General features: G+C 41.4%; 1 protein-coding gene across 11 annotated transcripts in view; it reads left to right on the top strand.

The window, feature by feature from the left end:
* The window catches only part of LOC109928772 (CSC1-like protein 2), a 213,172-nt gene that overhangs the window by 73,996 nt on the left and 122,228 nt on the right, over window positions 1–16,948 (top strand). For all 11 annotated transcript variants that reach the window (XM_048596481.1, XM_048596491.1, XM_048596486.1 and 8 more), the window contains 2 exons: window positions 10,828–11,011; window positions 14,206–14,285. In XM_048596481.1, coding sequence (XP_048452438.1) covers window positions 10,850–11,011; window positions 14,206–14,285 — 242 coding nt within the window. In that variant the 5' untranslated portion in view covers window positions 10,828–10,849. The remainder of the gene's footprint in view (window positions 1–10,827; window positions 11,012–14,205; window positions 14,286–16,948) is intronic.

Here is a 16,948-nt window from a genome sequence, read left to right as displayed (position 1 = left end):
CCTATGTGGCAGGTATGACTCCAATTGGTGGAGAGTTTTCCCCCAATACCCATTGGTTCCAGTTTTCCTTTGCCGCACTCAGTCGAATGCAGCCTTGATATAAAGGCCTGTCACTCTAACCTCACCTCTGGATTCACCTCTTTTGTTCAAACAGACAATGACTGCAATAAAGTTAAGAGCTGAGTGGCCCTGGCAGAAACCAAATGGAACATTGCTGAGCAGTTGTTGCTGACCAAGTGCTACTTGCTAGCAATGATGACACTTTCCATCATTCTACCGCTCAAGTGTAGACTGAGGCAGTAATTGGCTGCGTTGGATTTGTCCTGCTTTTTGTGTACAGGACATAAAGGCAATTTTCCACATTGTCTGACAGATGCCAATGTTGTAATTGTAGTGGAACAACTTTGCCATAGGAGTGGCAACTCGTGGTCTTCAGTACTGTTGCCAAGTTGGCAGTGGCAGAATAGCAGTGCTTGGGATTTTGCTCATCTGCATGCTTCTGTCCATTTTCTCCTTTTTTTTTTCCCTTTTTTCTTTCTCTTACCTTTTCTCCTTTGGGGAACTCAGCTGCAGTGAAGTAAGCAAATTTGGTGACAGCAGCAAGTATGAGCCCAGCAGCAAGACAGCTGCAGAAATAGGCAACTTTGTTGGGCCCAGTGCAGGATTAGAGGTGATGGTAGTGACAGCAGGGCAGCATCTATGATTGCCAGAGAAGGTAGCATCTGCAGTCGATAATGGAATCGGGACATTGAGCTTCGGCTGCGGTGATGCAGTAGGCCTGAATCAGTGCTCCTGGTGGATGGACGGTTGCATCAGCGGTGTGGTACTCCTGGCACCAGAGGTCCAGAGTAGGAGCATCAATGGTGGCCCCAGAGCAGGGACGTTGGTCAGGGGTGGAGGCATCTCCACAAATGGCTCTGGGTCCAATGTCAAGTGGAGTATAAGAAAGGAGGAAGAACTCCTTTTTAGTTATTTTGCTTATTTCTTAATATCATCTGTAACTCAAAGTGGCACCAGAGCATGGTGACATAGTACACTCTCTATTGTATTTAAATAAATACAAGTGACAATAAATCATTCAGTTCAGAATGTTGTCAGAGCCCATAGTCTTTGCAGTATCCGGTGCCTCCAACTGTTTCTAGATATCATGTGGACTGAATCAAATTGGTCGAAAGCCAGCATTTTTGATGCTGGGGGCCATTGGAGGATGCCCAAATGGATCATCCATGTGGCATTTCAAGCTGAAGATTTGCGAATGCTTCAGCCTTGTCTTTTGCACTGAATTGTTGAGCTCTTCTATCATTGAGGATATTTGTGTAGCCACCATCTCCAGGGGGTTTAATTGTCCGTTACTATTCACAACTGGATGTGGCACAACTGCAGAGGTTAGGTCTGATCCATTGATTGTGGGATTGCTTAGCTCAGTCTATCACTTGCTTCGTAACGCTGTTTAGCATGTGAGTGGTGCTGTTAGCTTCACCAGGTTGATACCTCATTTTATGTATGCCTGGAGCTTCCCCTGGCATGCCCTCCTGCAGTATCCATGAACCTGGCTTGATGGTAATGGTTGAGTCAGTGATATGCTGAGCCATGAGGTTGCAAATTGTGCTGGAGTACAATTCTGTTGGCCCACATGTTGATGCCTTATGAATGCCTGGTCTTGAGTTCCTCTATCTGTTTGAAGTCTGTCCCATTTTGCACTGTCAACTGCAGGATAGTTGACAATCCGCTCAATGCGGGAGGGAAATCTGTCATCCTTACCTTTGCATGTGACTTTAAACCCACAGCAATGTATTCGATTTATAAATGCCATGACATATCCCAGCAAAGTAATCAGTTGTATCAAATTGCTATAAAGCCTAAGGCGCAAAATCCAGATGGACTGCCGGCATCAGTCTAAGCATCTGAAATTGCAACGGTAGACGCAAGCTATTTGACCCTTCAAAGTCCTCTTTGCTAACATCTGGGGCCCTATCCCAAAATTGGAAAAGCTGCCCCAAGGTCTAGTCAAGTAAAAGACAATTCCATTGTCAAACCTATAGACCATGTCTCAGACACCACCATCTCTATCCCTGGGTGCTGCCTCATTAGCAGGAGAGACCCAGCAGAGGTGGTAGCTTAGTGGTACACAGGACAGGAGTTACCCTGGGAATCCTCCATATTGATTTCAGACCTCAAGGAAGAATTCTACTGAGCTCAAATATTAACTCTGTTTCTCTGTCCTTAAATGGTGCCGGACCTGAGTTTCTCCAGCCCTTTTATTTCAGATCTCTGGCATCTGTGTGACTTTGCTGTAAACAAAAATGAAAATCTTGCTTGACCTAATTCTCAGCAATCTGTCTAAGATGTACCTGTATGTTTCAGTACAGGTAGGAGTGACCAGCACAGTCCCCTCTTCATATTGTGCTGTGTGGTACTATGGCCTTGCTGAATGGAGTAGACTGCGAACAGATCTGGCAACTAACTGAGTATCCATGAGGTACTGTGGGCTGTCAACAGCAGAATTGTGTTCAACCACAATCGAGAACCTCATTGCCTGACCCCCACTATACCCCTGCCATCATCTAACACATCAATGGAGTGTGCAGGTGGGCATGTCAGGAACAGCACCAGGCATATCAGAAAATGAGGTGTCAATGTGGAGAAGCTACCATACATGACTATTTGATGCCAAACAATGGAAATGGAATGAACAAGGCTAGGCTAAGCAATCCCACAACTGACACATCAACTCTGATTACAGGACTTGGGGAAATACAGGTACAAGCAGACCGTTCAGCCCCTTAAGTATGCTCTGCCATTCAGTAAGACCATGACTGAGCTGTTTGTTTCAAATGACATCCTCAATTCTATCTAGCATAACCTTGATTTCCCTTATTTAACAAGAAGCTGTCCATCTGTATTAAAAATATTCAATGATCTTCACCTCTTCCATTTTTTGAGAAAGAGTTCTAAAGTTGTTTAACCTTCTGGAAGAAAATTCTTGATTCATCTGTCCTGAAAGGGTGATTTCAAATTTTAAAACACTGACCCTTAATTCTGGACTCTCAACTGACATTTGAATGTCCACCTTGCCAAAACCATTCAGTATCTTTTACACTTCAATTAAGTTATCTGTCACTCTCCTAAATGCCAGTGGAAGAGAGGCTGGCCTGTCCAGTGCATTCTAGGTATCAATCTAGTGAATCTCCTCTAAATCATCTGTAATACACTTACATCCTTCCTTTTAAATAAGGAGACAAACAGTATTCAAGATAGGCCTCGCCAATACCCTGCATAACAAACATCACTTAATTGTTTTTAATATTCGAATTGCGTCCCATTAACCACCTTTTAGTGCATGTTCTAACTGCATGCTGACTTGTGTCTCCTGCACTGGAACACTTAAGTCCCTCTGCACCTCAGAATTCAACAGTTCATAATTTAAGCAATAGTCTGATTTTTCACTCTTCCTGCCAACGTGAACAACTTTACACTTTTTTTCCAATTCATGCTCCATCTGTCAGATATTTGCCCACTCATTCGAACTATCTATTTCTATCTCCAGCTTCCTTGTAAGTTCCTCATAGTATAAATTCCTGCCTATGTTGATGTCATTACTTGTGATGCCATTGCAGCCCTCGTCTTAAGTCATTGATGTAAATCATAAAAGTTGAGGCTGCAGCACCCCGTGCAATATCACTCATCGCATGCCAATTAACCAAAGACCCATTTATGTGCCCTGGTCTCTCTGGCCAGCCTAGCAAATATCCATGCTGATATGTTACCCCTGTACTGTGAGTTTTTATTTTCCCTTCCTCTTTCTCACTACCACCCAGACTGATTCTCCATCCTAGTTTCCTAAATCAAGGTCATCTCTAATAGTTGCACAAATGCCATCCTTGATTAACATGGACCGCCAGCTCGCCACATTCTTGAGGGCAGCTAGGAATGAGCAATAGTGCTGGTTCAACCAACACCCATGTCCCACAAACGAATTAAAAATAAATGCTACCCCTTCCCTATCTACCTTGAACATCACATTCCTCAGTGCAGATAAAGCTGCAGGTCTTACCAAACCATAAGACTGCTACTTTCATAAGAGAGATGACTGGTGATGAGTTTAACGTGAGGTGAGTGGAGATGATGAGGAGAGTCCTCAATGGCAACCTCAGCTGATGCAGGAATTGAACCCATGCTGATGACATTGCACTGCAACACAAACCAACTATCCAGCCAACTGAGCTAACTGATCCTCTTGCACATTGCATTCAAAGCAGAACCTTCAGTTTGGTCTTTATCTTTTGTAACATCTAGTCATTAAGACAATAAGAAAAGGAATGGACAGTACAGCCCTCGGGCCTGCTCTGCCATTCAGTTCATGGCTGATCTGATATTCCTACTGTCTACTTTGCTGTTCTTTTGCCATAACCCTTGATTCTCTTTCTAGTTGAGAATGTATATCTATCTCAGCCTTAAACCTACACAGAGAACCTGCTCCTACAGCTCTTGCTGGCATGCATTTCCAAAGGCAATGAATGCTGAGTGCTCCTCAGTCTTAAATTGGTGCCAGTTTATTCCAAGACTAAACTATTATTGTATTCCTAGGTCTCTTCTTTCTGCTTCATCCTGCCATTCTTTGACCCTCATTCCCATATTGCTGGTTTGCACTTCTACTTTGTCTCTACTCTTAATATCCCACACCTTTCCATGCTTCATGCCTGACCCCCATTATTTAATTAAAAATTCTATCTACCTCACTACTTTGTGGCTCATAAGAGCTCTGGCCCCAACACAGTTCAGGTATAGACTGTGTCTCAACAGTATAAACCCCGTTTCTCCCCCGTGCTGGTTCCAATGGCTCGTGAAACAATGAACTTGTCTAAATTTGTGCCCCATTCCAATCTGCATGTGGCTCAGTTATAAGGTTTATGCATTTTAATTCAGTGCCTCATTCTTTAGCCCTGAGCCTTGGCACCAGGCAGGCTACACAGTCATCTGGACTTTTACTCTGCTGCCTATGGTGGGATTTTTAAAATTCACATTGTTGCTTCCAACTGAAGCATTGCCAGACTGCTAGATCAACAAGAGTATTGGATAAATGGTGCAAGTAAACATATGCATAACAGCATTTTGGCTAAGCACGAGTTGACCATAGCTAATCTTAGAGCTTGCATCTATGTGGACATTAAGTTATTCTAGAAGTATCAAAAATGTGTTTGAGGACTTTAGCAGATTCAGATTGTCCGTACTTGAGAATAAAGCCAATGTTAGCCTTTCATGAACCAAGCTGTTGTGGCATTGTAGACTGTTTAATTGCACAATGAACCTTCTTAGGATGTACATTATAAATCTAGCTTTACTAAATGATCATTATATTCACATAAAATATAATTTGCCATATAGTAATGTATTGAAAGCTTTATTTTTATAAAACTAGTTGCAGCTGAAACCTGTGTGAAGTTTGGCAGGCTGATCAGCTGTCAAGGTCATTTTTAAGCCTATTATTCTTGCTGATGACTTTAAATCATCAACATATTTTATCAGATTATTTTTAAATCATTTTAAATTAATTTTGAAGCATTTTAAATAGCTTCTAGACTTTGTGGAAATTACAAGCAGCTTTTCACCTTTCTGAAGGTGTTGACCTGTTGAACCTGAGACAGTCAAACTTCACCTTAGCAGGTTTTAATGTGAGTAAACCTAGACTGTTGCCAGGTTAACTGTGGCAACAGTGCGCCTGAGCCATTATCCACATAATTGGCTTTCCATGAAGTACTTGAGGAGTAGAAGCCTTGATGTGTTTTGTGTTCTTGTTTTTCCATCAGCTTCCCTCTCCCCCAAAAAATCAATTGCTTCTGCATTTCCAGCTCCTTCAACTTGAATACATGATAACTAATTGTAACATTCCCATTCCCATTTCCATTTCCATCTTGATTGAGATTTGGTAACCAAGCTGTAAGTATGCGCGTTCTGAAGGAGCTCTATTGTAGGAGGTTCCATTCTTCAAGTGAGTGATGTCCCAAAGTATAAACGTGTCCCTGCATAAACCTTTTAACCATAAATGGTCAGTTTTATTTTTGCTTGGAAGAACAAAACCAATCCTAGAACATCACCTTGTTCAAGATCTATCTTGTGTGATTATGATGCTGTGGCTAAGAGCTGTGTTTTGACCTGATTTATTTTAGCGACACTAGGCGACAGGTGAGGAACAGTCTGAGAATAGAAACAACTTGAGGTCTTGGTCTTTTATTAAAGTTGGAACAATAGAAGCAGCTTCAGTGATTGTGGTCAAGATCTCATCCAGGACTTTTGTTAGTTTTCGGCTGTTTCGTATATCGGTATTTTCATTAGGGGTGAAAAACGTTTTTAAATTCATCACTGGAGTACCAGTGAGGCCAGGAGGATTAACTTTACATACTAATCCACTTGGGAATCTTAATGGTAAGTTTTATTTGTAGATCAGCATATTATTAAAATACAGCTTCTCTCTCTGTTCAGTAATATTGACAGGAAATGACCTAGTTTTTAATGTTTATGATGTGTTGACATGATGAATGGGTTTAGATACAAGACTTTTTATAAACATTACCAGTAAACAGAATTTAAGTATTTTTACCTTGTAGCTTTCAATATGTTCCATTGTTAAATTGTTTATTTATCTAATCTGTCAAGACCAAAAAGTGTATAATTTGCCATCTGTGGAAACGTTTTAATTCATATAGCTAAATGCAGTTGTTTGCAGTTACTAGGCACTTGCAAACTCCACTCCGTATCCAGATCAATTTGCCAATGGCAAACAACATGGCTGAATTTTTTCTACGTTGTTTTTCTTAGTTTTTTGTGTGTGGATGTCACTGTCAAGATCAACATTTAGTTGCCCATTCCTAACAGCTTTTAGTGGCTTGTTCAGCCATTTCAAAGGACTCTTGAAAGTTAATCATACGTTGCTGTTGACCTGGAGTTATATGTATGCCAGGTCACATAAGGATGGCAGCTGTCCCTTCCTGAAGGACATCAATAAAGAAGATGGGGTTTTTCTAACATTCAACAGTTTCATGGTCATCATTACAGAGACTAGCTTTTGATTCCAAACACACTATCAATAGAATGTAAGTTCTACCAATTGCCGTGGTGGGTTTTAAACTAATGATCTCTGAGCACTAGCCTGGGCCTCTCAATTTAGTGAAATTATCGTTGACTCTCCTCTTTGTGTACTTTAAACACCTGTTTAGTTGTAATTTAAAGAATTTTGTATGGCATTCATATTTAGGGCATGACAATTGATTTGAAAACTGAACTAGTGAATCTTCAACAGTCTCTCATTGTTTTGTCATAACTTAACCTTCTGGGGTGGAGAGAGGAAGGGGAAAGGTGTACATTTTAAGTGTGACAATTTAAAGTTTGACGCCTTTATTTAGAGAATTTAAGTCTCTTGATTTCCTGGAAGGTTGTTTTTATTCTCAGCTATTTCAACTTCAAAATTCTCAATAGAATGATGTAAAACTGTGCAAAATGCCTGAAAGGGAATTGTTGATCAGAATCTCTGATGGATCAATAGTTTTTTGTCTTATTACGAGCGTGGGAGAAGTTCAAAATTAGTCATATTGGACTCAGTGTTAACTCTGTCTCCCAAATGCTGGCAGACCTGAAGTTCTGCAGTACATTTTTTATTTAAGATCTCCAGCATCCACAGTAATTTGTTTTTATTTAACAGGAAAAAGTAGTGTATAAACGGGTGACGGGAGTGCATGACATGAAGTAGGTGAAGGATCAGTTGCCCCACATGGGGTGGTTTTTAATTCCCTAGATATCCATTTTTGATAGGTCAGAGCCCTCTATCTAAAGTGAAATTGTATATTTTCAGACTATTCCAGTAGTTGCCTATAGGAAGTTTAAATTTTCTGCCAGTTACCACCTATTGTTACATTGGGACTTCAGGTTGCATCTTTCAGAGTATGTCTGGAGCTGGGAAGATCTATACCATTGTGTACACTTGCTGCTCAGGCTTTCAGAGAATATAGATATTCCAGCCAGTAAAATTTGAGGTGTGCACATTGAGTTAAGTCCTGACCAGTATTTCAGAAATGTAACAGGTGTGGGCTGGAATAGATAAATACATGATTGCACCAAGAAACATGCATTACACAAGTAACCAGTTCCTTGCTTGAGAGTTAAAAGGGTTAAGTGATGTAGGTCAAATACTTTTTTGAATATAGAAGTTTGAAGGCAATCTAATTGAAGTGTTTAATGTGTTTTAAAAATTTAGAATGGAATTATTTGTTGGGTGCTTGGATCCAGAACAAGAGACTTCATTTGAAATGAAACCTAGGTTCTTGGGTATTGTTGGAAAGCAAGCTATGGGTGGAATAATGATCTAGTTCAACCACAGAGGTATTATGGCACAGTGACTATAGCTGTAGGTTAGAGGGCCTGGGTTCAAGTCCCAGCTGCTCCAGAAGTCTGTCATAACAGATCAATTTAAAGATATCTGTGGAACAGTCATGAGAACTGAATGACACAACACCCTCAAGACTGGGCACCCTCTGAAGTTTTATGCATAAGTTAAATATAAAATTACAAACTTGATCAATTTTCTTCCTTTTGACTTCTGTAAAAAGATTTCTATAATCATAGAACATCCCATTCCAGGTAGTTCAAGTATAGGAAACTATATTCTATTATCAGCAAACATGAAGGAGAAGTCGTCCTATGTCCAATCTTGTGCTAATTATAAATTTCTGCGTGATGTAGACTAATACCTTTAGTCTGCTCTTTGAGCTGATTGGTTTAGGAAACCAAAGAGAATCTGACTTCACCTGGAGAATCAAATGGAAAATAGCTACTATAGCTTAGATTCTTGAAATTATATTGTTCAGGGCTTTATGGCACAAATTCTGTTTCCACCGAACAAAAAAAACAGATGCTAGAAATCAGAAAAACAGAAAATTGCTGGAAAATACACTGGTTGGGGAGCTGGAGCTGGATGCACTCAGGATCTGTGCTGAAGCGTGCATCATAGATGAGAGTTTTCGTCAGATGCAGGCAGAGAGCAGCTGGGTGACCACCAGGAAAGGCAAAGGGAGGAGGCAGACAGTGTAGGAATCCCCTGTGGTCATTCCCCTCAAACAAGTATGCTGTTTTGGATACTATTGGGGTCGGGGGGAGCGTGCGGGAAAGAATAATTATTCTGGGTAAGGCAGTAGTAGCCAGGTCGGTGCCACTGTGACTGGCTCTGGGGCATTTTGGGAAAGGATAAAGATAAACAGGACCTTTAGTGATAGGAGACTCGATAGATAGGGGGGTGCAAACAGGAGATTCTGTGGCCGCAAACAGGAATCCAGGATGGTGTGTTGCCTCCTGGGTGCCAAAGCCCAGGATGTCTTGGAGCAGCTGCAGAATGTTCTCACGGGAGGGTGAGCAGCCAGAAGTCACTGCACGTTGGCACAAATGCTGTAGGTAGAAATAGGGATGAGGTCCTGCGGAGTGATTATAGAGAGCTAGGAAAAACATTAAACCAGGACCTCGATGGTAATCTCCAGATTACTTCCAGTGCCATATGCTAGTGAGGGTAAGGAGGATATAGCAGGTGAATGCGTGGCTAAAGAATTGGTGCAGGGGACAGGGCTTCTGATTCCTGGATCAATGGGATCTTTTCTGGGGCAGAGGTGACATGTTCAGGAGGGTTCTGAGGAAGGTCACCGGACCCGAAGCGTTAACTGTTTTTTTTTCCTTCTCAGATGCTGCCAGACCTGCTGAGCTTTTCCAGCAACTTTATTTTTGCTCTTATTCAGGAGGGACCTGCACTGGAGGGGAACCAATATCCTGGCAGGTGGATTGCTAGTGCTACAAGGGAGGGTTTAAACTAGATTGGCAGGAGGGTGGGATGCTCAACAGCAGGGAGGCAAGTATGAGGCTGGAAAGAGGTAGTGATCAGAAATAGCAAGCTGAAGAGACCGGTCAGGCTGGAACACGACATGGAGTGAGGAGTGCCTCGGAATTCATCGGCCTTGCCTGTCAGCCCTCTTGCATTGAAGTAGATGCAATTTAATCTAAGAGGCATGTAACTGAATCCCAGCTTGTGGGTGCGAATGAAATGACCAGAAGCATTTGCCTATCTGAAAGGATATCCTTTTGCAGTGCAAAACAAAATCCTGCTGAGGAGAGTAGTTTATTTTCCCTCACCAGTTACTATGTGAGCTGTTGGTTTTAACCAAGAAGTAAGTTTAAAAGTTGTGAACCAGTTATTCTGTGCCTGCTGCAAGCAAGCAAAATTACAAGGAGAGAGACTGAGGAGCAGCAAATCCTAGCCATCTAAAAGGGTTCCTCAACAAACCTGTGAACAGGGACTGTTGAACTTCTTCCCAGATTTTCCCTCCAAACATAACACCAATTTTTTTCATCTGTGTGGAGGGTGTGATTTCTTAGTGCATTAGAGTTTTAACTAGCACTTATATGCTGAGTTCATAGATTCTGGCTACAGGTAAGCAACTATTTGTTTATAATAATTTTTAAGAACAGAAACCTGGTATGTGCTTTGTCAACCTGAGTCTAAAAGATGGATACGCTAGAGAATTTTCAGCTGCTTCATCAATGACCTTGCCTCCATAATAAAGTCAAAATGGGACTATTTGCCAGTGATTACACAACCTTCAGTATTCACAACTCCTGCATTTGAAACATGCAGTGGAAGGACTTCCTACAGCACTATGAGCGATTTAGAATCACATTGAGTTGGTGGCTGTGAATGATGGCGGACCTGTCTGGCTTTTGCTTCTGTTACTGACTTCCTCAGTCATGACGACTGTGTTTATGGTGCCAATAATGTATTTTCGTCTTACTTTACAGATAAAATAATGAAGTAATAAAGATGACTTCCAACTTTCAAGCAACAATCGGCTCCGTTGTGACTACTATCCGTAATTCGACTAAGGAATACTGCTATAGTGCTCGGATAAGAAGTACCGTGTTGCAGGGTTTGCCCTTTGGAGGAGTTCCTACAGTTCTTGCACTAGATTTTATGTGCTTTTTGGTATGTTTGTGTGGATTGGTATATTAAACATGTATGTTTGTGAGCATCTCTTGTCACTACAGATATTTGTATACAATCACTTGGCCCAGATTTTCCTCTCAAAATATAGGGTAATAGTGTAAAGTGTAAAGAGCTAATTAACCTTTTAAACAGTATGATAAATATTTGTTACAGACAGTCACTCAATCTGACACTGAAAGTAGACGGTTACATGTGTTCCCAGTGAGCAAGATAATTGCCAAAGCTTTGGTAGCATAGGCAAAAGTCAGGCTGTTACAACGCAGATAAACATAGCAGTACATTCTCTGTGTGCAGTTTGCACAGTTTTCCACATGGCTTGGAAAACCATCTGGTGAAGTTGACCAATGACAACAATGTAGCATATATAGTAAAGTCTCAAGCTGAATTGCAGGGACCCACCCACACTTGTGATAGCGGCACTTTGATGTAGCCAAGGAAGCTCCTATGTATTCAGACTTGCCTAAAAATATCCGAGATAGTAAGAACTGCCAATACTGGAGTCAGAAATAACACGTGGAGCTGGAGGAACACAGCAGGCCAGGCAGCATTTAAGGAGCAGGAAGGTTGATGTTTCGGGTCAATTTCCCGACCTGAAACATCAGCTTTCCTGCTCCTCTGATGCTACCTGGCCTGCTGTTCCTCCAGCTCCACACTATTGCCTAAAAATATGCTCTGTCAAAAAGAAAAGAATAAAAACACACCAAACATTAAAATAAAGTTCAACCTTACAGTGGAAGAGCAGGCCATTGTAAAAGAGTTAGCTCTTAATAAATAGTATACTAAACAGAAAAACAAAACTCTGCAGATAAGTCCACCCTGTTTGACCACACAGATAACATGTTTCTGTGCTCCAGGGTGAAATCCAGAATACCTGTGCCAATTGCAGCTTCAGCTAGGGAAATAGGCAGGTGGGAATTCATTACACTCTTCAGGGTCATTGAAAATAATCCTTTTGGCTGATTTTACTCCACATGCCCACCTATCCCCAATAACCTTTCATCCAATTCCTTGTATGAATTGACCTCCTGCCTTTTAAAAAGAAGTCAAATACTCGAACTCTGCTTCCACCACCTTTTTTGAGGAAGAAAGTCACAGGACCTACTGAAAATAATTCTCCTTTCATAAATTGGTAACTCCTTATTTTTAAACAGTGATTCAAAGTTCTGGATTTTCCCACAAGCAAAAATATCCTGTCCATATATCCTGGCCTATTTCTGCTCATGTCAAGTCTGCACCGCCATCTGGTGAGACAGTAATTGATCTGATCCGCAGCACCACTTCCCTGCCTTTTTCTTTATAACTACTGATTCCCTTACTGCAAATAAAATATTCCACAGGTTCACTACCCTCAAGAAATTCCTCCTCACTTCTGCCTTGAATGTGAACCCCTTAGAGAGATTGTGGGAGAGTCTAGGACCAGATGCCACAAAGAAAACAGCCTGTCCACTTGCATCCCCTCGAGTCCCCTAAGAACCTTGTATGTTTCAATAAGTACATTCTTCTTAATTCAATGACTCTTACCAACTTTTATAGATGCACTATAGAAAGCATCCTATCTGGATGCATCACAGCTTGGTATGGCAACTGCTCTGCCCAAAATAGCAAGAAATTAGTTGTGAACACAGTCCAGTCCATCAGGAAAACCAGCCTTCCACCCATTGACTCCGCGTGTACTTCCGCTGCCTCAAAAGCAGCCAACATAATCAAATACCCCTCCCACCCTCTTCCGTCAGGCAGGAGGTACAGCTTCTTCCCCTCTGTTATCAGAGTTATGAATGGACCTGGTATATTAGAGTTGATCTTCTCTCTGCACCTCCTCTGTAGCTAATGTACTTGGTAGCAAGCAAAACAGTACTTTTCACTGTATCTTGGTACATGTGACAATAATAGATCAAATCAAATATAGGTCCAATTTAAACAACCCGTCCTCAAGGTGGTTACTAATCAAGAAGACTATCTTAGATTGCAAAAAAATGTATAGATGGATTGATCAGCTGGGCAGATCAGTGCAGATCCGCTGAGATTAAATCCTGAGATGATGCACTTTGGAAGAAGTAACAACAAGGGAGAACTCTGAGTGACACAACATAAGGAAGCTCAAGAAGACGGATTTTGAGGTGCTTCTCCACCAGTCTCAAAGTGGCTTAATAGAATGGTTAAGGCGGCATACAGGACATATCAGTCATTGCATAGATTATAAGAGCAGAGACATTATGTAGGAACTTACAAAACGTTGGTTAGGCCATAGTTGAAGTGCTGTGGGTAGTCCTGGTCACCACACTACAGGGAAGGGTGTGACTGCACTGGAGGGAGTGCAGAGGAGACTTATCCAGACATTGCCTGGGATATCAAGATCCCTCTTGCACGTTTTGTTATCCTCGCCTCTTGCCTTCCCACCTAATCTCGTATTATCTGCAAACTATGAAACTACTGTGTGTTGTATTATCAAAGTACATTGGTTCTGAATAGTGCCAGTAATTTCTGGCACAATTTAAGTTGCAGTGAAACATGGGAGAGCTCATAAGGGCTAACTGGGGACATACTCTTTCAGTAGAGTTGATCAATAGTTACTGTCCAAATCCCCTCTCTTATATGTACAGTGAACAAACAATGCTTGAAGATTAGCAAGACTATATTTTAAGTCTGGAGGAGCATGCATAAATTGTTACACAGAATTCAACAATTCTTAAGATGTTAACTCATTTACAGCATAAATTAGGAGGGTCTTATAGTATGAATTGCCTTTTTTACAGCTGTTGTTGAAGGCAGTATCTACTGACCCCCATAATTTCAGACAACTATACATGTTAATGTGTTAGAAACGTGTGCATTTTCTAGCTATCACATGTAGAACATGTGTGACCTCTTTGCAGCATAAGCAGTTTTGAAACCAGGTTCAGCAGTGGAGAGTCTGGACACAGGAGGAAGGAATTGGTTGTGGGGTGCATGAGAGGATCAGAGGGGTGGGGAGAACCCTCCCCTCCTGCGTCCTGAATGCCCCCACCCCCTCAGTCCCAATCTATGTTGGCCAAAACTCTTTAAATGCATGTGCATGATTTTAAAGTGGCCTATAGTGCGTGAACTAGTGTCAGCAAACACCGCTATTATTGAATGTGGAATGCAATATACTTGGGTGCCAAACATGAAGTTTATTTCCCTTTTTTTTGTTTTAGGCACTACTGTTTGTGTTCTCCATTTTGCGAAAGGTAGCTTGGGACTATGGGCGACTTGCACTAGTTTCCGATGCTGAAAGGTAATGGCTTCGAGTGTATTAACCACTGCTTTTCAGTTGCTTATGAAGCGTGGCTGTACTTTTTTAAATCTTCCAATGGCTTTTTGTCAACAATAAAAACATTATTTTCTATTCCTTTATTCTATAAAAATTAATGTAACAAGTTTTATAAATTAATTAATCTTACTGTATATCAAATCTATTTTACCCTTTTTTTCCTCCATGTCCCTTGACTCCCTTAAACAAAAATGTCAATTCCAGCCTTGAAAATTGCAGCTAGTACATCATCCTTGGTTTCTAGAGGAATTAACTACTATTTCTTTAGTGAAATTGTTTCCTAGTTCACTCTTGAATAGCCTAGCTATTCGATTTAAGGCTAAATATGTTCTTATGTTTGTCCCCTTGTTGATCTTCTAGCCAAATAGGGTGTTGGTTTGCATCTAACTTATCAAATGTCATTATCGTTTTCAAGAACTTTATCACATCACCCCTTCAACCTTAAATTCGAAGGAGTACAGATCAACTTCATGTTCCATGTCATCAACTTCCAGTTCTGAAGAAAGGTCAATGGACTCAACGTTAACTCTGGTTTCTTTCCACAGATGCTACCAAACCTACTGAATCTTGCCAGCAATGTCTGATTTTTGTTTTTGGCATCAGCAGTTTAATTTGTTTTTAAGTGCATATTGCTTGTATTTTAAGCCTTGGTAAACTTTTCTGGTGGATTTTGGCATTCCGGGTTAATAGATCTTCCAGAACTGGATTGCTCAAAATGGAATGCAGTACTGTGGCTGGGTTCTAAGCAGGACTTTACATTTGTCCTGCCAATTTGCCATCATCCCTGCCTACATTCTATCCAATGTCTGGAACATTGTGGCATAACAGTACCTCTCACTACTTTACTTTAACAGAAGTGTGAAAGTGAATAACTACCAAAAGAACCACGGATGCTATAAATCGGGAACAAAAGCAGAGATTGCCGGAAAAGCTCAGCAGGTCTGGCAGCATCTGTGATGAAAAAAATGTCAGTTAATGTTGTGGGTTCTGAGGAAGGGTCACTGGACCCACAACATTAACTGACATTTTTTTTTTTCACAGATGCTGCCAGACTTGCTGATCTTTTTCAGCAACTTCTGTTTTGTTGATGTTAATGAATACTAATTTCAATGTAACCTTTTGTTTCTAAATTGGACACTGACTTAAGAGTCAGAGTTGTACAGCACAGAGACAGGCCCTTTGGTCCAAATTATCCATGTTGACCATGTATCCTAAATTAATCTAGTCCCACTTGCTAGCAGTTGGCCCATATCCCTCCAAACACTTCCTAATCAAACACCCATCAAGATGCCTTTTAAGTGTTGTAATTGTAGCAGCCTCCACCACTTCCTCTGGCAGCCTATTCCAGACATTCACCACCCTCCTGAGAAAGTTGCCATCTAGGTACCTTAAATTTTTCCCATCTCACCTTAAACCTATGCCCTCTAGTTTTCAACTTCCCCACCCTGGAATAAATACCTTGCCTATTCATCCTATCCGTGCCCCTCGTGGTCTTGTAAACCTCTATAAGGTCACCCCTCAGCCTCTGGTCCAGGGAAAGTAGCCCCAGTCTCTCCCTCCAGCTGAAACCCTCCAATCCCAGCAAAATCCTTGTAAATCTTTACTGCACCCTTTCAAGTTTAACAGCATCTGCCCTATAGCAGGGGTACCAAAATTTAACATGGTATTCCAAAAGTGGCCTAACCATTGTCCTGTACAGCTGCAACGTGACGTCCCAACTCCTATACTCCATGCACTGACCAATAAAGACAACTGTACCAAACACCACCTTCACTACCCTGTCTACTTGTGACTCCATCTTCAAGGAACAAGGAACTATGAACCTACACCCAAAGATGGCAAAAACTGCAGATGCGGGAGTCAGAGATAACAGTATGGAGCTGGAAGAACACAGCAGGCCAGGCAGCATCAGAGGAGCAGGAAAGCTGACGTATCAGGTCGGGACCCTTCTTCAGAAATGAAGATTTCACCGTTTCTGAAGAAGGGTCCCAACTTGAAACATCAGCTTTCCTGCTCCTCTGGTGCCAGAACCTACACCCCAAGGTCTTTTTGTTTGGCAACGCTCCCCAAGACCCTAATAGTATGTATATAGGTCCTGCCCTGATTTACCTTACCAAAATGCAGTACTTTGCATTTATCTAGATAAAACTCCATCTGCCACTCCTTAGCCCGTACCTCCACCCATTCTCCTGATAACCTTGCATATTCCTTTTTTTATGGAAAGCGGTTTAACTCCCTCTTTAGATGCAAGCATTGAATGTACCTCCTACCAGACTCTCCAACAGTGCAGCCATGCCTTAACCACTTGCTGGGTGAAGATTTGCATCATCATTTTTGCACTTATTGCCAATTACCTTAGATCTGAGCTTTCTGGTTCTTGATCCACCTAAGGGAATAATTGTTCCCTATCTATTCCATCCAGACTCCTCGAGAGTTAGAATGTCTCTATCAAATCTCTTTTCAGTTGCCTTTTCTCTAAGGAAGAGTCCCTCATTTCATGAATTTTTGCTGGACTTACCCATGCCTTCATATCCATCCCTGTGTGGCATCGAGAAATGGATGCAGAACTCTAAACTGAGGCCAGACTAATGTCTTATACAAGTGCAACGTAAGCTCCTTGTTCTCTA

The sequence above is a fragment of the Rhincodon typus genome, chromosome 5, assembly GCF_021869965.1.
Source record: "Rhincodon typus isolate 14 chromosome 5, sRhiTyp1.1, whole genome shotgun sequence".
In the NCBI taxonomy this organism is placed as follows: domain Eukaryota; kingdom Metazoa; phylum Chordata; class Chondrichthyes; order Orectolobiformes; family Rhincodontidae; genus Rhincodon; species Rhincodon typus.
Note: the sequence above shows the minus strand (reverse complement) of the source record. Positions and strands in the feature narration are given on the sequence as shown.